The following is a 24309-nucleotide window of genomic DNA, read 5'->3' as shown; positions in this document are numbered from 1 at the left end:
AAAAAAGAAAAACACTTTTCAGCTGAATATTGTCATTTTGTGTTAAGCGTTCACATTTATTATCCTAATGAATGTTATTGCCCCAAGCCTTAAATACATTTACAGAACGTATGAATGACCAGTAATTATAAATGAACATACCAAAACACTAATATGACATGAGTACTTTTTGGAGGCCTGGGGCTCCTTGTTTATATATGAATCAATAAATTAGTCCCCCAAATTTTTTATTTTAACAAACATCAAGTTGATTTTTATATAAGCGTTTAATGCAACAACTACATAAATGGTAAATGGACTGCAGTTTATATAGCACTTTTCTACTCAAAGCGCTTTGTACAACATGCCCCATTCACACAACCACCTTTTCTAAATAAAGGGCTTTCTAACATTCACACTCTGATGAACACATTTGGATCAACTTGCCTCAGTATCTAGCCCAAGAATACTTTGGGATACAGACTGGAGCAGGGAGGGACTGAACCACCAACCTCCCAGTTAGTAGTTGATTTGTATGAATTTTATGAATTACTTGAGTGTGGTTGTGGCCTGGGAGATGAGCAACAACTACCCCCAAGTAACAAATCACAATGGCAAAGCCCATTACCAAGTGATAGAAAGGGTAAAAGGCTAGAAAACAAACAAACACAACCCCCCCCCCCCCAAACAACCCACAATCTAAAATTAACATTTGTGTAAAGACTTTTATTTGTTTGATTTTCTTGAATCAAAGCCCCTTCATACCTACAGCAAATAAAACCATGAAATTATGGTACAATGGACACACATCAAGCAAAAAAATAAAAATATACAGTGTATACAAGTGTAAAAGCAGTAATCACCAGTACAGTTTAAACTATGTTGAAACAAGCCAAGACAACTGTTCCTCAAGTCAGTCTGAAAGCGGTCTTCAGCCATTCCTTTTTTTCAAAAAAGTACGTACAGAAAAGCCGCGACAGTAACATCCTCTCTGTGGAACGACTCAATATGATAAAAAATAAAGTGAAATCAAAAGGTCAAATGAGTGGTGGCAGTCAGCCTTTCACAAAGGCATCAGAACAACGCCAAATAAATATCGATGCGGCAGTGGAGAGGCCACGGGTGGAGCCACAGCGGGTCCTCAGACATGAAGGCAGCAGGGCGCCCTCCAAACTCTGGAGGCAACAGCAAACATCAGTGCCACTAAGTGATGCCTGAGGCAGAGAGTCCACATAGAGGCGATATGGCACAGCTAGGAGAAAAGTCCAACTAGACCCAGTGAGGCCCTGGATTAGTTTGTAGTAAATGGTACTCCATTTGGGCGCCGACCTCAGGAAACATCTATGGAAGGAAAAAAGGAATAAACGATTACACATATGAGATGGCAGACAGGAACTGTTCTTAATAAGACAGTTTATAAATCCTGTCTAAGCTAGAAGACATTTAACAAAAGTTCAGCTAAAAATGTTTGCACTGACAACTTCATAAATGGGATTCAGCATGCAAAAACCAAGCTAGAGCTCAAAATTTTGTTTGCATTTTGTTTTTAAAAATGTACTTTTCAATATTACTTTTAATTTAACATCTTCTATATTAACATGCAAAAAACAGATTTCACAGATTTCTTTGTTTTCTATGAATTTTTATATGTAAAAAAAAAAAAAAAAAAAAAAAAAAGTAATTGTAGCATGTTTGTAAATGATTAAGCTAATAATAAAAGCCTGACCAGTACAGGATTGGCTGTTGTGTTTGCAAACACACGTTGTGAACGTGGAAGTTGCAGAGCGCCCTCTTGTGGACAAACTATGCAAAGTCAATATTCATAACATGGTTGAAGGGTGTTTGCTCTGTCTCTACTGCTTTTACCCCCTACCATTTACTGGCCATTAATAAATACAAATACTGATACATCTGCAAATAGCCTACAGCAACCTGTCAATAAATAAGTCGAGCCCTACCACGTCTACAAGAAATTGATCAACTGATCACAATCCACACAGCAGATGTGGAAAAGTCACCAGCACCACTAAGGGGGGCAAATATTGCAGGCTTTCCCCTCAATAGAGGGGTTCGGTGGACAAGGAGGGACTGAATACTTATATACAGCTTATGCACCAGAAACATTTTTCAAAAGTAGGTTTTGAGAGATGTTTGCAGATGAAGAAGTTTAAATAAATATCCATTTATCCCCACCAAACACTGCACCACCTCTGCAGCACCTGAATATAGAAAATGGGTCACTATGTGTCAGTTGTAACCAAATTCTGGAAAAATGAGCGAGCACTAACATGCAGCCTAGTTCTGGTTGCTACCGCTTAAAATGTGAGTTCTTCCTTCACACAAATAGCCCTAAGAAGCTAAAACATCATCTACGATTTGAATTTCATTCATGTTGGCTTGACTCTGAGGCTTTTATCAGCATAAGCTGATATGCCTGGGCACACTGAAAAGGCTGCACTCTCACAGTCTACTGCAGCAAATACTTTGTCATTTTAGACAGTTCAGCCTCACATCATTATACTTCCATTTAGCTCAGACTGCTTCAGTCTGCTGTGAAAATGTAAACATGCACCAAGAAGCTGTGTAACTGCTGATAAAGCATAAATGTACACAGACTCTGACAAGAGCTCTGCCATGAAAAGCAAGTTTCCTTTTATATTATATTTTTATATTAACTACTTATTATGCACTTTAACCTCAAGAGGCAAATACCATAGCTATCGCTAATATGACAGAAATGTTTAACAGCAAAAATATCCACTCACAGCTTGCAGGCTGCTCTCCAAACCTTCGCATCAGCTGATCATGGGTGAACTTGACAAAGGCGTCATATTGCTCTGGTGGAATAAATCAAATTTTTATTTTTTTTTTTAAAAAACTCAGTTTGGATCACTTGCAAGTGAACATAACATTAAAAATAAATAAAAAAAAAACAAACAAAAAAAACAATACCTGCAAGCTTTGTCGTCAGAATCTCGTCATACTCCTCACGGATTTTGTCCTCTCGCTCCTTCAGTAGTCTTTCGCAGATCATCCCAACTTGTCTGAGGGAAAACAAAGGCTGTTCTTTCCTGGCAGGAGATGAAGCACCTGAGGATGTACCTGTTGAAAGAGTCAGTAATTCACATGTAAGTTATATATATCCAAAAAAAAAAAAAAAAAAAAAACACTACAGGCAAAATATATCCCAGAGAATCAGCCTGCAGCAACAAAGAAATAAAAAATTGTCAGCTTCATGCTAACAAATCAAAGCCCTGCTTCAAACAAAGCAAAGGAAGCACAGTCAGTCTTGCCTTAATTTGATACCGCTGCACCACGAATCAGGTATTTCTGCTGCCAGCAAAACGGCCTACAAGTCTCAAGTCATGCCGACATTATTTTTCTAATTTTTGTTTCTAACAATAGAGTTTGGGCCAACAAGCTGCAACGTGTTGTGCTTGTACGTTTTAGAACCACTCCAAAACAGTGTGAGCATGGTGGCAGCAATGTGCTGCATCAATCGTGCCCTCACTGTGTGAATAGACACTCGGCTGAGAGGCTGTGTCACAGACAGTGACAGATTGCCTACACGTTCATAATTAATGCAACGCAGGCGCTCGGCAGTTAGTGAAACAGTCACAACCCCTAATCTATTGACTAGTGCCACACAAAATTAATATATATTAATATTTTTCCACTTTTTAAACGTCCACACTTGGAGGCTGGCACGCTTTGTGGAAGAGTAAACCGTTTCGCTGCTGACACCAGAGGCCACACTTTGAGTCACGCCAGACAGATGACAGGTTTATAATACATTATTATATTAATTAACATTAAAAATGACTTGGTTTAGGCAAAGGAAAAACAAACAAACTTGATTATCTTCATGAAAACAACTGCTGGGGGAACAAAATAATGCTCTTTTTAAGCTTGTTTTTCCTGGTTGCCATGGTGACACCTCCCCACTGAAGATTCTGGCCAAAGATATTTCCTATTACTTAACAAAATTGTGCCGAGTTAAGGGGGGAAAAAAGAAGCGTCACTGTGTCCATAATCATGAACCAAAATGCCTTTTGGAAGTAGATGGTAATGGAAGTAGACTATTTCATGGTGGGCTTTGAGACCAGCTAATGACAAGAGTATAAAAGCAGCACCAGTGGAGTACTTCTACACTCAGGAAAGTAGGAGACGAGCAGGCTGCAGGTTCTCGTTGTTAAACATACCAGAGCAACACAATAGTCTTATTCCAGCATGTTTTTCTATAAGTTTGTTTTAAATCTGTCTGATAATAGCTAGGAACCAAAAATTTCTAATAGAAAAGAGGGTTGTAACAAAGCAACTTAAAACTGATGAGAAAAATATAGTCAAAACAGGCCTGCTGTCGAGTCGAATACATTAACCTGAGCCTCATACTGTAATTATACAGTTTAAAACACCTCATCTGCCCTAGATCTTGTTTAAAAAACAAACAAACAAACAAGTGCATATGCTTCCTGTCGGGTTTTAATCTTACTCTAAAACACATCTGGTTTTCACTTTATGATCTGTCCACCCCCCAAACATTCCTATGTAATCACTGTTTTGGTGAGTTTATGGGTTCTGTCACTCATTTTAAGCATATAAAAGAAAATTATCTGTGATACACCAATTGTGATTGCCGTCTTTTTTTTTTTTTACATCCCAACCTTCAACCAAGATGTATATTTCTGTTACTGTTATTGGTAGAATAAAAGGCCATTTATGTTACCAGTAAAACAACACTAAACACAATTATCGCACGTCTTGATAAATGTTTTAGTGAAGCTGAACAGTTCAAATAAAGAACTATCTGATGACATAATACCCTGATGTATGGAAGTAGTGTCACGCAAATGTGCCACTGACACTTATTTTTAGACTTAACACCACTGTTGACTGCAGTTAAGTATTAGTACAGCAAATACGCTTTAAGTCAACTGTAATTTTAAGACCCAGAGCGCCTCTACCATCTGTAGACTCCAATGTCTGTTGTACACTCCCATCTGGGAGAATTACAAAAAAAAAAACAAAAAAAAAAAAACACCTCACAATCAAAAGAAAGCAAAAGGATGAGGAAGGAATGTCATCTGTTCTCCCTCTGCCTTTTTTTGTGGAGTTGCCTTAGGCAGCAGGATTTCCCAGCAAGCAAGCAATGTTATAAAAAAAACAAAGCAGTAAAAGAAAAGTGATGATTTAGTGTGAAAAATTAGAAAATTCAGGCTTGTAACCCAAAACAATCCCTCACAATAAGCTCATCCACACTCCATGCAACTGACTTAAATATTTATATTACCCTTTAAACCCTGATCTCAAACAGGAAGTTGATGGATTACAAGCCTATTCAAAAACAACCCAGGTATAGCTACCTGGTAAGGCAGATCCACCAGGAATGTTCTGCAGGTCCAGAGGACAGCCTTCAGCCTGCTGGAAAGCACTGTCCAGGTGTCGCCGTTTCTGAAACCTCTTGTACTCCTGTTTAATGTTGTGTAGAATTTGCTCTGAAAAAGATAGAAGCAGCATTAAATGAGATCTTTACATAGAGATGCTGTGATTGTATGGAGACAGAGTCGATGCAGTATTCAGATATGATCATTAAGTATGGCCTTGGCATTATTTTAATGTATATCCCGACTGTAGACAAATACATTAAATCAATCAGTTAAACTGTAAGAGATTATTCTTTTACTATCCCCCCCCCCCCCCCCCGCACATTACTACCAAACAATATTTCTTCATAAAGCCATAAAAGTTCGATGGAAGTTGAATTTATAACAAAATTACCACCACATGCTGCGCTAAATATAACAATGCTTGTCTTAACTTTACACAATCGTGTTTGGAGCGTTACATCATGTACGCCACTGGAAATACTTGTTAATATGGCGTGGTATAAATATAGAAAACTAGAGGGCCGTGAAATCAAACGTAGACATCATTTCTTACCCGTGGTGAGTCTGGACGACACTTCCCCGAAAGGCGATGGCTCCATGCGCAGATATTTCTGCGGTGAAGACACCGGAGACATAACCGGGGCGCACCTCCTTCTTTTGGGGGAAGCAGGGCTCATTAACGGATCAAAGTCCAAACTCCTTTTTAGAGTCGCTCCACAAGCCATCGCGCTTAAATATGTTAAATATTTAAAGCCAGGAAACTTCAAAATTCCTTGGTATCCGAGAAAGCCGCCGGCCCGGGCCCGGGTATGTACCGCTTTTGCTAGCTAGTGTTAGCTAAGTCGATCGGTAGAAGCCTTTCCGGGCTGCAGACAAATACGGATTTTTTTCGTCTCCCGTTGTCTTCCACTGATAAATCTCACAACGTTCACGTTAACGAAGATATTTTACCGTGACCAGGATAAAATAACGTAGCGAAAACGTCGCATTAAATCAGATGATTACAGATTTTACCACATTAGCTGAGAGCACCGACTACAACGGTCTGGACAACCCTACCTTTTATTAGTTTGCGTTTGTTTGGTAATGCGCATGTGCAAGAAGACACGCTCTTGCAGGTAATTGTAGTTTTTAGACACTTTCGCATCCGTTTGGTTGTACATTTTGAAAACTACATTTCCCGAAAACACAGAAAACGCACTCTTTTTAAATTTGTTTTTGTTTGTTCACAAAACGTACCAAACCCACGCGAAGTTTCAGTTTCCTGTAAAACTTTAGGATATGATATCAAATACATTTTAAAAAGTATTTGTGCAAAAGACTTGACATTTACGAGTTGTTTTCTAAAAGAAACCATTGAAAGTACACATTTTAAAGCATTAAATCTTGGATATGTGAGGAAACATTGACCGAAATCATCACTAGCTTGCCTAACATAATTAACTGGCTAATAACAATATTTAAAGTAGTTAAAATTCAGCTACTTAAATGGTGAAGAACTCCGATTTCTCTATGTTCTCTATGTGTTGTTTGTCGTCCATACATTGTATAATCCCGTTTAAATTATGTACTTGAGAATGTGCCTCAGAAAAAGAAGTGTCGTCTTGTGTCATTACTAACAAATGAAGAAAAGCTTCTGTTTAAATTAATCCTAAGGTTTCACCCAATTCAATTTTATTTTGTTGTATAGCTCCAAATCACAACAACAGTCACCCCCAAGGCAATTTATACTGTAAGGTAAAGTTACTTAAATGTTAGAGAGAAAACTCAACAACCAGAAGTGAGCAAACACTTAGTGACAGTGGGAAGAAAAAAACATGAAGCCTCCAACAGAATCATCAGAATTGGAACACTTTAATAATCCCTAAGGAATTTGGCAGGAATCTGTTGCAGATGATTGGAGGTAAGGGAAAAGACTAAATCCAAACAATAAGTGAAAGTAGAGTTTGATCATTATTAGTGATTAAATGCAGTTGTGATGTATGAATCCACAGGGAGTGAAAAGAGGTAAATGAAAAAGAAATGAGTGCATCAAAAGAAGCCCAGCACCAGTTTAAAATAAGGGATCATTCACTGTCGCCTCATCCAGCCCTAACTATAAGCTTCATCAAAACGGAAAGTTTTCAGTTTAGTTTTTTAAAAGACTTCCTGAATCCAAACTCAAGCTGGTTCCCACAGGAGAGGGCCTGATAACCGAAGGCTCTGCCTCTCATTCTACTTTTAGAAACTCTAGGGAAGAAAAGTGAGCAAAGTGCTCTGTTAGGTTAATAAGGTACTTTAGGATATGTGTTTTATGCCGGATATAATACCAGACAGCTTGCTGCTTGCTAAAAACCAAACCCCCAAGTACAAATTGAATTCTTCTCATTCCTTATTACTGAGAATATATGGAAGCCATAAAATGCTCCGCAAATGTTAAAGTTGAGAACTGTTCTACCTTTGATACCCTGTAGGACTCCCTTTAAAGCTTGGGTGTGGCACTTTGATTTAGTCTTTTTTTTTTTTTTTAATAACACAAAGACTTGTGTTTTCTTTGCTTCAGCCTTGTCTTGTTTGATGCAAAGAATAATATTAAGAATAATGAAAATTCTAAAACAATTATTACAAAATATGGTATTTTCATTTCTAACAATCAGATTGCAAAAGTCTGTCTCTCAGAGATGCGGTTTGAGTTTTGAAATAACCCTCAACCTCTTGCACAGATACACTGAAGACATTTCCCATCCATCACTTCCTCAGCAACCTCTGTACACATATGCTATGTTTGAACTGTACAACAGGATATGCTAGCTTTGTTTATTTCACCACTTCTTCTTTGTGTCACTGTGCTGCTGTGCGGCTCAATAAACTATTATTATTCTGATTTAAGACTGATATTAGTGCTAAAGGGTGTGGAAAAGACCTATTTTCACTAGTCTTGTATGACTTGTTGCATAATCAGCGATCTAATATGTAAAAAGGAGAAAAATGTAATTAGAATAAAGGCTATTGTTTTTTGACAGGGTTATTAACTTTTATTTAAACAGGAAGTCAAACTTTTAAGAATCTCATTCACCCACATCTGTACAAGGGTCCTGCCTTGGTTTGGACCTGTGTGCTTTGAAACAGAAGCGCCAACCGTTGAATCACCATGCTGACTACTGAGAGACCTGTTCATGTATGCATGGCTTTTTTTTTTTTTTTTTGCTTTTTTTTCTTTTGAAGACTGAAGCATCTGCATTAAATAAAATCCCAAGGACAGCTGTGAGAACAGATGTTTCAATTCCCCTCTTCATGTAAGCCAAGAGATAAAAAGATCAGAGCAGATGTTGCTGTCAGGAGATGATTTGCAGCCAGTGATTTGCAATTTGTCACTTTTAGGGCTGCGATAAGTAACCGTAACAAAGCTAAATCCAACAGGAGGAATGTCCTCTTTATTCAAAAAGGCTGATTAGATTCTTCCACAAGGGGGCACTGAAGCATCACAGATGCTCAGGAGCTCAGAGCTGTGCTTTCTTAGCGTCTGGTCCCTCTCAACTGAGTGGATAGATTAGGCAAAAACGTGCTGTTTTCCATCATTAATTAATCAATCAAACAAACAAACTGCAGGCGAAGTGACCACCAGCTGCGACTTTATTCAAAAGTTTGAGAACAGCAATACTAAAAACACTTGACTGATTGGGATTTTTAAAGTCATAGATTCCTCATTATGCCACCAATGTACAGAAGCCACTTGACAGTTGACATTTTGATCTTCAATACTCAAAATTACAAGAGGCAGCAAAGCATACTGATAAACAGCTGTCTGGATAAGTTTACACCGAGATAAATGTCTACAGAACAATTGTGCTGTGAGATTTCTAGATTAAAAGTACTACATCACCTATTAGAAAAATCACATCTTCTGAGCTTCTTTTGTAAGGTCAGTTGTCAATGCTCCACAGAACGCATACACAAAAACTCTCATTCAAAGTACCAGCTAATGAAAAGACCTTAGTTTCTTTGTTTTCATACATAAAATAAAAGTAGACTTTTTTTTTTTTTTAAATGTAGAGTTACGCCAAAACTACTTCACTAGCCCCGTGCATGGGTTATTTTCCAACATGATGCCCCGCTGCAACAGTAGCACTAAAACACCTCACTGCAATGATCAAAAGGCTCAGGACTGGAAACATATCACCAAGTCACAAGGTATCACACACGTACAAGGCTGAATCCAGTAAAATCATACATTTGATGAAAGCAGCTAGAGTCAGTTTTTTACAGTAGTGACCAGCACACTGCGTCCAAATTCAGTTTTTGAGCTGTTCAAGCCTCGAACAAAAGCTTTTTTGTTATTGTCGTCTCGGCTTTGTAGTTGAATGAGTCGATCTGAACACTTTATTTTGCAGGAAAACACTGTACAGTTGGTATACATCGGAACAAAGACACGTTACTCTGAGGGTGTAACAGCCAGCGAGTAAAGAAACAGACATCGGGGACAGTCACTCTCCCGCGGAAGATGCCATTTCAGATTTCACGATGCCAAAAGCTGTGAATCTATTTGCCTTAGAGTTTGCTTCATCATGGCGATAATGTTTTCTGTCTTGGAACACAAACCACCTTTGATTTCTCAAAAATCTCCTCACACGTTTGCCACTCACTGAGTGTTGTCAGAAGTACAAAAGTAACATGTTATATGGCAAAGACAGTTTGCATCAATTTTTTCCTTCTATTTGCTTATAGAAATGTCGATATGCAACATGTACATGAAGCCTGTAGAAAGTCAAGATGCGAGGATTTCATACTTTTATGGTGCAAGACGTGTTAAAGTCTAAATGACACAGTAAAACATCTCTACTTAAAAATGTCAGTAGCCCCTTATCCCATAAATGAAATATTGTTTTCAAAACCTGAATTCACAGTACAAAAATATAATATGCCTTCACTAATTGGATATCATGACGTCTCTGGTAAACAGCAGACTTATGATAGTCTTTAATGACCCCTTGCAGTTATATGAGTCCTTTACATGACCTTGCAATACCATTTGGCACTTTGGCACACTATGTACTCATACACAAACGTAAATTATGCAACCACTAAAGCATCTACGTGAGGATGTAAGTCGGAATTTTCGGGAGATGAATGCCTAACCTCTGCTTTACGTTGTGGAATGGCATTGTTTGGGGAGGGGAGAGATGACATTTACACAGTTTTCCCCGTCATGGCCAATTAGACAGCTTCTGCAGAAGTTTCAGTTGATACAGACATTGTTACTTTGGCTATTTTCACAGTGGTCTTCACGCAACTCTCTGCAGCCCTGTTGGCAGAAATGTGGGTATTTCTGTTCTGGCAGTCTGACTCGAGGCTATTGTCCAACTGCTGGCCACTGCCCCTGCAGGCATTGCAGGAGCTGAGGAAAGCATGCCTCAGGTCCTTGCTCCTCAAGGCGTAGATGATTGGGTTGACAGTGGAGTTGAGCAGGCAGAGCATGCTGCAAAATGCAAACACTGTCTTGATGTCATCGTCCATCCTCCAGAAGAGGTCATAGACCATGATGGCAAGCAATGGGCCCCAGCAGATTACCAGCACCACCAGGATAAGCACCAGGGTCTTGGCCAGACGGATGTCCATGCGTGCCTGATCAGGGCGTGTGGTCTGCACTTTGGTCCCATCTGCTGAATAGACAACAAGGCTCTTCTGGGAGGCACGGCTCAGCATGCGGACAGCATGGTGGTGAGCTTTCCACAGGATATATATGTAGGCGTAGATAATGAAAATAAGCAGCACGCTGGTTACACCGATCCAGAACATCAGGTAGTTCTCATCGATGAGGGGGAATATGTCTGAGCAAACAGAATTGAGACGCTTACAGTTCCAGCCCAGCAGAGGTAGCACTGCGATGACGATGGAGATTGTCCACATCATACAGAAGGCTATGACAGCCTTGGTCCGTGTCACAATGCGCCTGTAGGCGAGAGGCCGGTGAATTGAGATGTAGCGGTCAATAGCAGTGAGGAAAAGGCTCCCCACTGACGCTGTGAACGATGCCGTGACTCCACCCAGCTTGAAGAGAAAAACATTGGGGCTGTCCTTCCTGTGGAAAACATGGAAGTCCAAAAAGCTGTAGACAAAGATAACACTGCCCAGCAGGTCAGCCACAGCGAGACTGCCGATGAAATGGTAGGACGGTCGACAGCGGAGGGTGCGGGACTGCAGGATGACGCAGAGCACCACCAGGTTTTCCAGAACAGTGAAGGTGCCCAGGGTCAGAGACATCACAGCCACAGCCAGCTGCTGGCTAGGAGTCAGGATCATGAAACACTCCATGTCCATAAAGTTCTCCCCACACTGTATATTGTTAGTCTCATCTTTGAATGTACTCCTGTTGCCAAACAAGTCTGTGGCATTGGTAGGGTAGAAGGGGATGCCCTTGAGGATGAGCTCCTCGTCTGGAGGTACTTTGTTTGGGAAAGAGTTGCTGCGGAAAGCAGATAACGGCTTCTGCAGAGAGAAGCTGCCCTTGAAGTCTACATCACTGAGCGGGTCGTCATAGTTAGCATCGTTGGAGCCCAGATACTGCAAACCAGATGTAATAGTCCGAAAGGTGGTGTCTGCCACACCATCCAGCACAGATTTCATGGCTGCGTTTGAGGGTTATACTGCAGTCTAAGATGTCTGGACAACCTACAAATTGATTAAAAAGCAAACAAAACAACAACAAAATTTCAGAAATATTTTTGAAAATCTAAGAAAATACAAGCCATAAACAGAAACAAGTTTGCAGCAGTGCAAAATTTGGGCTGAAATTTCTCTAAGATGGATAATCCTCACATAATTCAAATTTTCCACTGCAGATATCTGAAAGTCTGTGCAGTTCAGATTTTTTCCCACACATATTACTGAGTTAGTTAGACCGCATGACCCACATAGTAGCTCACGTTGTTCTTAGTACTGTTTTATACATTTTTTAAGCTTATTGTGCAAATTTGTGCAGTCTAACTTACTAAGAGACATATAAAATTACAGAACAATAATTATTAAATAACTTCCACCTACAGTTTTAAAGACTCCCACACGAATTTAAACATTTAATGTGGGAATGTATATTGGAACCTGTGTTCCGGTGCGTAAATTAATATTTGGAAATACGTAACATTTAAGAGAAAAAGAAAAACCAACCCTTTGATGGCGGAAGAAACATTAAAAAGGCATTTGAAGTACTAATCTAAGTATTAATGCAGCGCTTACAATAGAAAAGTGATGATTTTTACCTTACATAATTTTCCCAAGTGCACAGAATCGCCCTTTTTCACCGCGCGTTAGTCCAAGTCAGAAACGCATCCTTCAACCAACTCAGATCTTACATAAAAGGAGAGACAACCACCGTGAAAGCTTTAAACGCAAATCGTCACTTTTATCATAATAATTAGTTTGCTTTTCAAATTCTCTGCACAAGTTAAGTTTTTCGGGTGTCTGCAGAAGTGCCTTTTCGCTCTTGGAGTGCGCTCCTGCTTTGTGGAAACAGGTTGCTGTTCCTGCTCCTCCTGCTGCTACTGCTGCTCCTGCCGCCTCTCCAATCTATTTCTCTCTGTCTTCACACTTATGAAGCGTAGCTTCCACAAAGCCCGGTCACGTGTTTCCATACCGCGTTATCTGCCCAACCCATGAAGCTGTCAAGTGCGGTGCATAGGAACAAGGCAGACGACAGAGGGTTCTTATGTGAAAAAAAAAAAAAAAAAAAAACAGAAAGAAAGAAAGAAAAGGGATTTTGAATTTAGAATTCCCAAAGCTCCTCTTTGCAGAGGATGTTCTCGGGCAAAGAACCAGCATCACCACAGCACAACAAATAGATAAATAGCAGCTTAGTAGAAGCTTGCTGTCCTCCTACTTCATGACGTTATTGTGATCACAATCGTTTGTATTGTGCAGGAACAAATAGCTGCACGTTTCAGTTGCCTTGAGTAGGCTTAACTTTAATTTGAATGCTTTCAAAGACAGATGGAGGTTGCAGACTTCATTGATAGTCACTCCATGCCTGTTTATTCTGTGAATAATTAACCACGATTGACAATCTCAGAGCGCAGATAGCACACTTCATATATTTTGTTGGCTATCTCTAACTGTTGAACCCCATCATCCCCACCTATCCAGCCGGGTCTGCCTTCCAGCTATTTTTAAAGCTTAAAAAACAACCTCAAGATCCCGATTTGGAGAAAGAAAATTGGAGAAAGAAATAAAGAAAAGTAAGTTTTAGTCGCATTTAACATTAAAACACTTCACATTTCACACACAGTCCTGATCGGTGATGATTCAAGGACATTTTCTTTGTTTTTGTTTTTTCTTTGTACACTTCAGATTTGCTCCAGTGTCCCTTCTCATCTGGACAGGCCGACTAGTTATCAGCACCTTCGATCAGATTACTCACCAACAAATTAAGAGTCAGATCCTGTTATGAATCACAATAGCAAAGCCCTGCCCTGTGCATGGTCTTAATAAATAAAGATTCAGTTCACTGATTATGAATGATCTAATTTCCATTTATTCAGACATTTTAGTGATGTTTTCTTCTCCCCACATGGCTTCAGGCCAGCACAATGGCAGAATTGGCAGTGCAGGCCAAGGAGGCAGGAGATGATAGCAGTAATGTTGCAGATAAAATCAGAATAGATGCATTAAAATTGGACATTTGTTGGTCACAGGCTGCCTCAGCAGACAGACAATTAAAAAAAAACAACTTGCTGGCTCTTTGGGACTGAAATTAGACTGTGCCTCTGTCATCGTCACAGGTGTAATTATTAATATCGTTCCGCCATGGCTGCCAGTGATGTCTGAAGTGAACAAAGTGTACTGTTTCACAAAGTTTGAATTCATTTATTGTCATGGGGAGGAAATGACAGAAATGCCAAAAAGAACTTAGATTATTTTTTTGTCTTTTTGCTTAAATGAGGTCAAGGTTGTTAGTATGAGCCTGTGAGTTACTTGTAGATTTTCTCCAAGCTAATTCTCAATAATCTGTAGAAAAACTGAGAAAGAACACATTATTTACAGTCACGATCAGCCAGACTAGATTCGATAAGATCTGAGCTTCACATACTGATTGAAACCTGAGTGAATACCAAAATAAAAGCCCTCTTCCTCCTCTGTTGATAAACTGATAAGCTCTAAAAGACTAACTGGGAGATAAATGCCTAGTTCTAGGAAACATCAAAGCAGTGTGAGGAGAGAGACACTGCTTCACGTTGTCTGCTCTGGGTATCTCAGTTGGTACACAAGCTTGAGGTAATGATCTTACTGTTTTTAATCTCCCTCTGAAAGGAGAATGGTTCCCTCAGATGCACTTTCACTGCTAAAAAGCCAACTGTGATGTTTCAGTATATCCTATCCACTTGTGTTTCGATCATATGCTGTACTTCACCTTTTCACTGCATCTTTTTGTCAACTTCCTTGCTGTATTTCCTACAATTTAATAGCTGCAGAAGTAGTTTGATGCAATTAAAGTTAAGGGCATGAAAATATTTCCTGGCAGGTGTAATTACTAATAAGGAACAAAGCACAGTTGTGCTTTAAGCAAAATATTCATATTAATCAAAATGTTGACGTTCAGTAGGTGCTTTCCATCTTCAGCAGCAAAGGTTATAATGTACCAAACACAGGTAAATAGACTTATATTCATACAGTGCTTCTAGTTTTACTCAGAACACTGTCTACACTACAAGATACATTCATCTATTACCACACACTGGTAGAGTGCTTTTATTCTTTACATTTAGCGTTGCCACTTGAGCTACAGGCACCCAAAACATCACATCCTTCACGATGGAATCAAACTAGCAACCCAAGGGTGTCTTTTGTGATCACTCTAAAGTCCTCTGCACTACCAAGGGAGCTTTTGAAGGCAATGGATGAGCACAGTATGATTAACTGTGCAGCTGTTCTTAAAGTATGAGACAACCTGAAACGTCAGGGTGAGGGCGGTGCTAGATAAAAGGTCGGGAAAGATACAGTTGATCCTGAGTTAAGATATTCTCCGCTATAGGTGGCAGTTTTGATAGGGTGGACTGTATTCGTGGGATGCAGAATGTCAGTATAAAGTTTACAGCGTTAGTTTGTGGACTAGGATACATGTTCTGGCTGTAAACTTTGGGTATTTTATCATGAATACATATTGCTTCACATGAATAATAAGAATCTGTGAGGGGATTTTTGCTACGCGATGCTTTCAGGCTTCTCTTTGTTATCCGAGTTCCATCTAACATCAGGTTTAAGCAGGCTTTGGTTAAGGTAAACAACCTGTGTGACAAGCAAAACACAAATAGCAGATAACGATCAGTTATCACCCGCTGACGATTAAGCATTTATTTACTTTTTAAAAATTGATCTGCATTTGAAAACAATGGCCAGCTGACAGAAACTATAATCATGGCCTGGCTGTGGCTGTACATGAAAGCAAATCAGAGAAGTCAATAAACTGGCCAGTGGGTTCCCAGGTGGATAGGGACCATCTCACTTTTGAAGCCAACTTCATGTGGCCATTTGAGGAACTGATGCCACTTGAATGGAAACAACAGCAACAGACTGTAATATTAAAACAGAAGGGGATACATTTAAGATCAAGGCAGACTTTTCTTTCTTTTACGCATCATTTCTGCAGAACTCACCTTTAAGCATCAACATCTATTTGACTGACACCTGGAAACAACAAAATTCTAATATGTCACTTATATTCAACAATACTGCCTTCTTATGTGGAATTCAACACCTGTGAAAATAACATACATCCGTTAGCATGTTGCAGTTTTACTCTAAATATATAGACACCACAAAATGTTCCAGCAAAAATGTCCAACATGCGAATTTCATCTGTTTATTATTCTCTTCCCAATCTCTGAGACTTTGTAATATCCACCACATAGAGCAGTTAGACTTTAGGCAGCAGGGTGGTTTGCCAAACTGACGGGTGTACTGTGACAGTTTTCTCTGACTTGGTTGGCATGCTAACCTGTGAGTGAGCAATGAGTGATGGCTGAAGCAAAGCTCATGGCCATCTGCGTTTCAGTTGTGGTACATAACATTTTGTCCTCCAGTGACTCACTTCGAGTCCATGGACCAGACAAAGAGCTCAGGGGGAAATTAAAAAAAAAAAAAAAACAGAGGAAGGAAGTCTTACTAGATGTAATTTAAGTAACTAATTGCTATTCAGTACAAAATGTCAAACTCTCCCGTTTAGGTACATTTACAGCCATTTAAGCCCATTAATAAGCGTATATGGAAAACGACCTTCTTAGTCAGAAGTAATTTTGTTATTTTGTTGAAGTCATTATTTCAACATTAAGGTGCATAAACAACTGTCTACATTATAATATAGGCTGAAAATAGGAAACAGCTATTTATGTAAACGGTGCATGAAATAAGCTGCTGCTGTAGTTTTGTAGAGCCTGTGTTAACCCGGTAAAAGGACTGGTGAAAAAAATAGATTTTGATTTTATAGGCCAGTACTATAACATGTAGATAGACGATTAATACGAGGTACCACCTTTTCTGGATGTAATGCAGATAGTCTGCACATAGAGTGTACAAGTGTCTGCACCTGCTGTTGGACCCTGCAGCTGTGCAGTAGTCACTAGTTGTGGCTCAGCCTGTCTAAGGAATGTTCAGTAGGCGACATATCAGGACAAGTGTCCAGAAAGTCCTGTGCTACACTAGCACAACTTGTATGGAGACAGGAATTGTCCTGCTGAAAAAGCCACAGGGTAGGGTGCTATCACAAGAATCGCACAAGTACAGGTGTCTCAGTTTTCCCCCAAGAACGATCAGATTTGGGATGGCAAATCGTGACTTATGGCATGTAAGTCCGCATCCAGCATCCCAACAGCAAGCCCTCAGTTGTGCCATCGTGGCATTGTGACAGTGTTCTGCACAAACTATTGTTTTGTTTTCTGTTACCACTGGCTTAAGAATGCAGCAAACTGAACACATTCTGAGGTGTACAGATTCATTCATTTGCGTTTGACAAACAAATTAAAATTCCCACCACTGAGTGAAACCAATCAACGAGAAAACTACTCACAGAATATGTTTGTGTTTTCCAAGAGATTCAAATCATGTACTGGGAAATTGATTCAAAAGAAATCAAACTTTTTAATGGTTCGGTTTTTTTGGGGGAGCCTCAAAAATGACTGCATCACACTGCTTCTTATCAGTCCTGCATGTACATATTCACTAGTAACTGACAGGTGTAACTATACAATTGTGTGAATTTGACTCACTTTACTCAAAGCTGTATATGAAACATGGTCAACATATCTGGGCTAACATGCGATCTAAATACAGCAATGCAAATAATCTGCTTGGAAGACTTTAACAAAAAAAGACCAAAATACCTCAATTACAAAAGTTTAACAACCAAATAATAAATTAGAAATTATATTCGGATTGTACACATTTCTTGAATATTTATGTAAATCAAAAGGACTTGAAGCTGTCAGGTAAAAGTTCATCAAGGCTGTTTACTCCATCCTAACTTCCTGCCTCTTCTCTGCAGGTTTTTTCCATATTCAGCAATTTTTTAGGAGGACGTTCTAACAGAAAATCCCAGATACCTCACTAATACATCAGTAACAAACTCATCAATATCCAGCTAAAAAACAAACAAACAGAACATCAAAAATAAAAACATTCCTGCAATCGTCTGATCCTGGTCTCCCAGCGGCATTCCCCTGATCTGAATCCTAAAAATTCCTTGGGAAACACAAGCATTCAGTTGCTCATGCTTTTGCTCAAATAGGTGAAACCAGTGAGTAAGGTTATCGCATGACATGTGGATGAGTCATCTGAAAATAGGCCACATGTATACTTCTGCCTTTTTGCCAGTAAGCAGTCCAACTAACTTAGAGCTTATTTTTTTCCTATGTGGCACTTACTCATCATTCCGTGTAATACGCTTAGAAACCTATCGAGACAAATGAGCCGTTGTTTCATTCCTCCATGAATAGACCCAAACTAGCTATAAAATCTGTATGTAACAGAGCTGCAGCTGCACCATCAGTTCATGATAAATTACAGTTTACTCCAGCTCTGCAGCAATAACCAAACTTCCTCTTATTTATGCTAAACAATAAATAAAATTGTGATGAATAGATCTGATTAGTTTTATGACACTATTTATGGGTCATTTGTTGGTGAATCCCATCTGTATCTATTATGACCGAAGAACGGGCCATATTCTGTTCACATTACTGGTAGATGGATGTTTTCATTGTTAGCTCTTCCCCGTTGAGAGGCGCTGTCATTTCAGAAGGACAACCCACATTGAAATGCTGTCAGGCAAACATCACGTTTGTTTGTGTCGTTACTGAAGTGATTGTTTGTATTTGAAAACCCTTTTCACTGTGACCTTGCTTCAATAAAACGACAGAACAGAAAATAAAAGGTTGATAATGGGAAAGAGAACAAGTGATTGCAGTTTGATCCTCCTGCATGTTTTCCTTCTCGTCACAGGCAATGTGTTGAATTTTAAAAAGAGTTTGGTTATCTAAATTTTTATTCCTCTGTGTGCATGTGCTTTACAGTTTAGGACAATTAGCATTCACTTTCTTAAACAACTGTACACATTTTATTATAACAGGGGGTTTTGGTTGTTGTTTGGCAGCAGTGTTTGGCTAAAGGCCCAGACTTCAGTGCATGTGCTGTCACAGTTTATTAAACAGATTCTAAATCATACTGGCTTTGTTGAGTTTCTGAATTTTCCTCTCATGAGTTTGGCATATGTAGTTACTGAGTGAAATGTGGTACGCAATTTTACTGCCCTAAGGCTGAATTGTAGAAACCTTGGAGGTGCATGAACTCCTCATACAGCCTAAGCATCAGATCAAGGTTTAAATTTTGCTAACTCATACATATCCATCCTACAGCTTGTTTGGCCTGTTTGGACTCCCATGATGATATACTCAATCATAGCAGATGTTGTTTATATGCTGAAAATGGGCGATTTTAGCCTGTTAGGTGGTTGCTAGGTATTGAAATTAAAATCATGTGGTTATAAAATAAATGCTTTTGCTGTGAAATTATAACAATGGGATGTTTTCATTATGTTTTTGTAAGATAAAGTCTAAAACAGGTTATTTTAGCCCACTTCTGTGTGCTTACCAGGCAACATGATGGTGTCATAATACATCATGCATAATTCAAGATTTGTGGATAGAAATGAGATGTTACTGTTGAGATGATGCTTTTACAAGGTGCTATAGGTATATAAATGTATTTTTAGCCTGTTATTAGACAGTTGCTAGGCAACACATTGATATCATAATATCTGATATAGATAAGAACCTTCAGGGGCCTAAGATGTACCTTGGGCCCCAGTTTGATTACTCAACTCCTGATGATCTAGGTCGAGTTGGTGGACAAAGAAACGAACAAACAGACAAAAAGGCATTTGCTATATTATAGGAAGATACTGCAAAAGAACATTTGCATCAGCCTACATTGTGATTAGTGCTAATTAGTTAATGTTTGCACACTACAACTCCAGAAACTTGAGGCTCACAGACATACTAAACCATGCCAAGAACAAACCACTCCAAGGAGCATCTGCCTTTAATCCCAGCAAAGTATTGAATTATATTATAAGTACTGAGTTATGGAATTATGGATCTTCTGAAAAAAATTCAAGTTTTATGCCAGAAGATCCTTCACAGTGAGTGGCTCACAAAACCTCTGTGTGAACCATGGGAAAATGCAAAACTCGCTATGCTTACATTGCATGCATCATTGTGTTAAATTGTTGCTGTGTAGACTACAGCCTAAATGTGTCTCCTTTAGCAGAAGGGTCTGTCTTTGAATGAGAAAAGAATATGTTTGTTTGCACACCAACATACAGTACTAAATAAAAATGGAGCATTGCATTAACGGTCTGTCATTTATTTTGCAGACTTAATCACTAAACAACATAGAGGAGCCCTGTGACAGAAAGTGTTGGATAGTTAAATCTTACTGAAGTATAAAATAGACATAATTGTATTGGAGACATTAGGCAATGAGAAAGATTTTAATCAGCTACCTTGTAAGGATATGCAATTTCATTATAGTTAGCAACTGAAATGTGATTGTGAAGGTATTAATTCTAATTATATGATTTAAAATATTATGTTAATAATAACATTTCTTCTGTTGTTTTTGCATTTTACCCCATGCAGGAATGATTTCTCTTTGCATATAGTTCAATGTCATTGAACATCAAGACCATTAAGGGTAAATTTGTTGGTCAGTAATGAACCCATCCTTGGCTGCTCATAATAATACCATTTAGATGAATGCTTTCCCTAAATTCTTATATTTAATTTAATGTGTACAAATCTTATTAACATGAAGGAATAAGGCTGCAAAACAACAACCACGTCAAGGAAGGTGAGCGTTGTAAAACTTGTTTGCTATGAAAAGTCTGCAGGTAAGTTATTATGACCGCAGTCACCAACAATACCTCCTTCTCTATTGTGTTTATTTACCTTCAGTTTTAAAATAATCTTTACTGAGTTCTGCTGTAAGGTTTAAAGTACTGAATTTAAATTTATGCTTTGTCCCTGAACATATGTTAGAAAGACAAACAGGGTAACTGGGTTATTGCATTTGAAAAGTAACTTTCCCAGCATTCTTTCATCATTGTTTTCTAATTCTTGAAAAAGTTTCTTTTGACTGTAACTAAAAGCTGTCTTCATATTCAAAAGGTGAAAATAATGAATGCATAAAGGAAACCCAGTAGACTAAAAGTATTTCATTATATTAGTATATAGGAGGCTTTATGCAGGCAATACAGAATATTTTTTCATTTGTCTTGAACTTGAGTCAAAAGTGGCAGAGAGAAACATATTGGTGGTGACAACAGCAAACATAATGCACTTCAAGCTGGAAAAAAATGAATCAGCATTTGTTTATCTCCCTGTTCCTGCTTATATGAAATGCAATGAAGTCAGGATGTCTCACATGGGTGAACGCCGCAGTGCTCTGCTGATGCTGCTGCATGCGGACTGATGATAGCCTACTGCCTTTTTAAGCATCCTCATACACATTTTATGGATTATATGTCAAAACACCTAATGTGGGTGAGCGTGCTGCAGTCTGAGCTGAATATGAGGAATTTTTTAAAAAGTTCTTAAGGAAGTCAGCCTACTGAAATCTACTGAAACAAGCATGTGTGCTGCTCATGAAAATCAAGCCGGACTGTCAGGAGTGCTCAGTGTTACAGAAAGTCTTTTAATTTATTTGAGCACCAAGGGTAATTTTCTTTTTTTAAGCTGATTTTTTTTTAGAATCATATCAAACATTCACAGTTTTGTGCTCTATTAATAGCTCCCTTCTTTATTACAACTGTGAACTAGGATGGGGGTGAGGGTGGGGGGTGGAGGGGTTGCATTGATTGACAACAACACAGGCAGCTGCAGCCTGCAGCTGTTTATTAGGCCTCATCTCCGCCAATTACAATCAATGAACTGGACGTCTCGACTGTGTTTGTGCTGTTGGTGCCTCTTTAATAGAATTACCTATATATACAGTATCTCACAAAAGAGAGAAAATCCCTAGGTGAAAATGTCCAAATTGTGCCCAAACTGTCAATATTTTGTGTGGCGACCATTATTTTCCAACGCTGCCGTAACTCTGTTTGGCATGGAGTTGACTAGAGCTTCACAGGGTGCCACTGCAGTCCTCTTCCACTCCTCTATGATGACATCATGGAGCTGGTGGATGTTAGAGACCTTGCGCTCCTCCACCTTCCATTTGAGGATGCCCTACAGATGCTCAATAGGGTGTAGACATGCTTGACCAGTCAAGTATCTTTACCCTCAGTTTATTTAGCAAGTCAGTGGCCTTTTTGGAGGTGTGTTCGGGGTTGTTATCATGTAGGAATACTGTCCTGTGGCCCAGGTTCTGAAGCGAGGGGATCATGCTCTGCTTCAGTATGTCATAGTACATGTTGGCATTCATGGTTACCTCAATTAACTGTAGTTCCCCAGTGCCAGCAGTAGTCATGCAGCCCCAAACAATGAAATCCCACCACCATGCTCGACTGTAGGCAAGACACACTTGTCTTTGTACTCCTCACCCTTTGCCGCCACACATCCTTGACACCATCTGAACCAAATAAGTTTGTCTTGGTTCCATCAGACCACAGGTAATCCATGCCCTTAGTCTTGTCTTAAGCAAATCGTTTGCAGGCTTTCTTGGGCATTATCTTTAGAGAGGCTTCCTTTTGGGTCGACAGCCATGTGATGCAGTGTGTGGCGTATGGTCTGAGCACTGACTGGCTGACCCGCCATGACTTCAACCTCTGCAGCCATGGTGGCAGCACTCATACATCTATTTTCAAAAGACAACCTCTGGATATGACACTGAGCACGTGCACTCAACTTCTTTGGTCAACCGTGGTGAGGTTTGTTCTGAGTGGAACATGTCCTGTTATGCTGTATGGTCTTGACCACCGTGCTGCAGCTCAGTTTCAGGGTGTTGGCAATGTTCCTATAGCTTAGGCCAGCTTTATGTAGAGTAACAATTCTTTTTTTCAGATCCTCGGAGAATTCTTTGCTATGATGTGCTATGTTAGACTTCCAGTAAAAGAGAGTCGAAGCAGATGGCCGCCCCCTCCCTGAGCCTGGTTCTGCCGGAGGTTTCTTCCTGTTAAAAGGGAGTTTTTCCTTCCCACTGTTGCCAAAGTGCTTGCTCATAGGGGGTCATATGATTGTTGGGTTTTTTCTCTGTATGTATTATTGTACAGTCTACCTTACAATATAAAGCGCCTTGAGGCAACTGTTGTTGTGATTTGGCGCTGTATAAATAAAATTGAATTGAATTGAGTGTGAGAGCAATAACACCAAATTCAACACACCTGTTCCCCCTTTGCACCTGAAACCTTGTAACACTAATGGGTCACATGACACCAGGAAAGGAAAATGGGTAATTGGGAACAAGTTGGACATTTTCAGTTAGGGGTGTACTCACTTTTGTTGCCAGCGGTTTAGGCAATAATGGCAGTATGTTGAGTTATTTAGAGGGGACAACAAATTTACACTGTTGTACAAGCTGTACACTGACTACATTGTATCAACGTTTCATATCTTCAATGTTGTCCCATGAAAAGATATAACAAAATATTTTTTTTAAAAATGTGAGGGGTGTGTGTCTGCGGTTTGCACCCATACACTTGTTCATTTGGTTGCTCTTATTAAGTACAAAAATTATCGGGTGCCAGTTGATGTTGAGGCGACTCATATGCTGTAAGGCTAATGCAGAAGCGTGAGGTTTGAATCCGCCCTGAGGTCTTTGATGCCTTTCTTGACAAAGATGGAATCCTCAAGGTGGGAGGAAGACTGAAAAATGCATCTCTCCCTGCCTCTCAGAAACATCCAATGATCATTCCAAAGGACCACCACATAACGAGGATGATAATAGCTCATCATCATGAACAGGTTAAACACCAAGGAAGGGGTATAACCATCAACGAGATCAGATCAAATGGATACTGGATCCCAGGAATGAACAGAGCTGTTGCATCTTATGTGCATCAGTGTGTCAAATGCAGGAAACTCAGGGGATCAGTGGAAGAGCAGCGAATGGCAGACCTGCCATCTGAGCGGGTGGATCCATCTCCACCTTTCACTTATTGCGGAATGGACTGTTTTGGGCCATTTTTTACAAAGCAAGGGCGTAAGGTGAATAAACGTTATGGTCTGCTTTTCACATGCCTTTGTTGTAGAGCAATTTACATTGAAATGGTGAATGATATGTCAGCAGATGCCTTCATTAATGGCCTCCGATGTTTTGTTTCCATAAGAGGAGCAGTACGAAAAATAAGATGTGACCAAGGAAGCAATTTTGTTGGAGCTAAGAATGAAATGTATAATGCGCTGAAACAGATGGATGTCAATCGTCTGACTGCATTCTTGGCTGAGAGGCAGTGCGACTTCATTATGAATGCTCCCCATTCAAGCCA

The 24309-nt window shown here is 39.4% G+C and overlaps 2 protein-coding genes across 3 annotated transcripts; both read right to left on the bottom strand.

The window, feature by feature from the left end:
* Nucleotides 1–690: 690 nt before the first annotated feature.
* On the bottom strand, nt 691–6456 carry akirin2 (akirin 2). The gene is made up of 5 exons (XM_084952200.1): nt 5920–6456; nt 5343–5474; nt 2932–3081; nt 2745–2816; nt 691–1320 (listed from the first exon to the last, which is right to left on the bottom strand). The coding sequence occupies exons 1-5, from the start codon at nt 6089–6091 to the stop codon at nt 1310–1312; spliced, it is 537 nt and encodes a 178-aa protein (XP_084808326.1). The 5' UTR covers nt 6092–6456; the 3' UTR covers nt 691–1309.
* A 2504-nt stretch (nt 6457–8960) lies between these two features.
* Nucleotides 8961–13172, bottom strand: cnr1 (cannabinoid receptor 1). 2 transcript variants are annotated; one of them, XM_084952198.1, is made up of 2 exons: nt 12607–13172; nt 8961–12014 (listed from the first exon to the last, which is right to left on the bottom strand). In XM_084952198.1, the coding sequence occupies exon 2, from the start codon at nt 11967–11969 to the stop codon at nt 10560–10562; it is 1410 nt and encodes a 469-aa protein (XP_084808324.1). In that variant the 5' UTR covers nt 11970–12014; nt 12607–13172; the 3' UTR covers nt 8961–10559. The 2 variants fall into 2 exon arrangements, with proteins under 2 accessions (XP_084808324.1, XP_084808323.1); XM_084952197.1 differs by having other exon boundaries at nt 12602–13171.
* Nucleotides 13173–24309: the final 11137 nt, after the last annotated feature.

The sequence above is a fragment of the Perissodus microlepis genome, chromosome 15 (genome assembly GCF_051167445.1).
Source record: "Perissodus microlepis isolate ML-2025 ecotype Zambia chromosome 15, ASM5116744v1, whole genome shotgun sequence".
Classification (NCBI taxonomy): domain Eukaryota; kingdom Metazoa; phylum Chordata; class Actinopteri; order Cichliformes; family Cichlidae; genus Perissodus; species Perissodus microlepis.
This window is presented reverse-complemented; position numbering and strand designations above follow the sequence as displayed.

Coding starts and splice junctions, on each gene's coding strand:
- cnr1 (XM_084952198.1), bottom strand. CDS start 11,969: ATGAAATCTGTGCTGGATGGTGTGGCAGACACCACCTTTCGGACTATT.
- akirin2 (XM_084952200.1), bottom strand. CDS start 6,091: ATGGCTTGTGGAGCGACTCTAAAAAGGAGTTTGGACTTTGATCCGTTA. Junction 5,475..5,919: donor GTCGTCCAGACTCACCACGG/GTAAGAAATGAT, acceptor TATCTTTTTCAG/AGCAAATTCTACACAACATT. Junction 3,082..5,342: donor TGGTGGATCTGCCTTACCAG/GTAGCTATACCT, acceptor CTCTTTCAACAG/GTACATCCTCAGGTGCTTCA.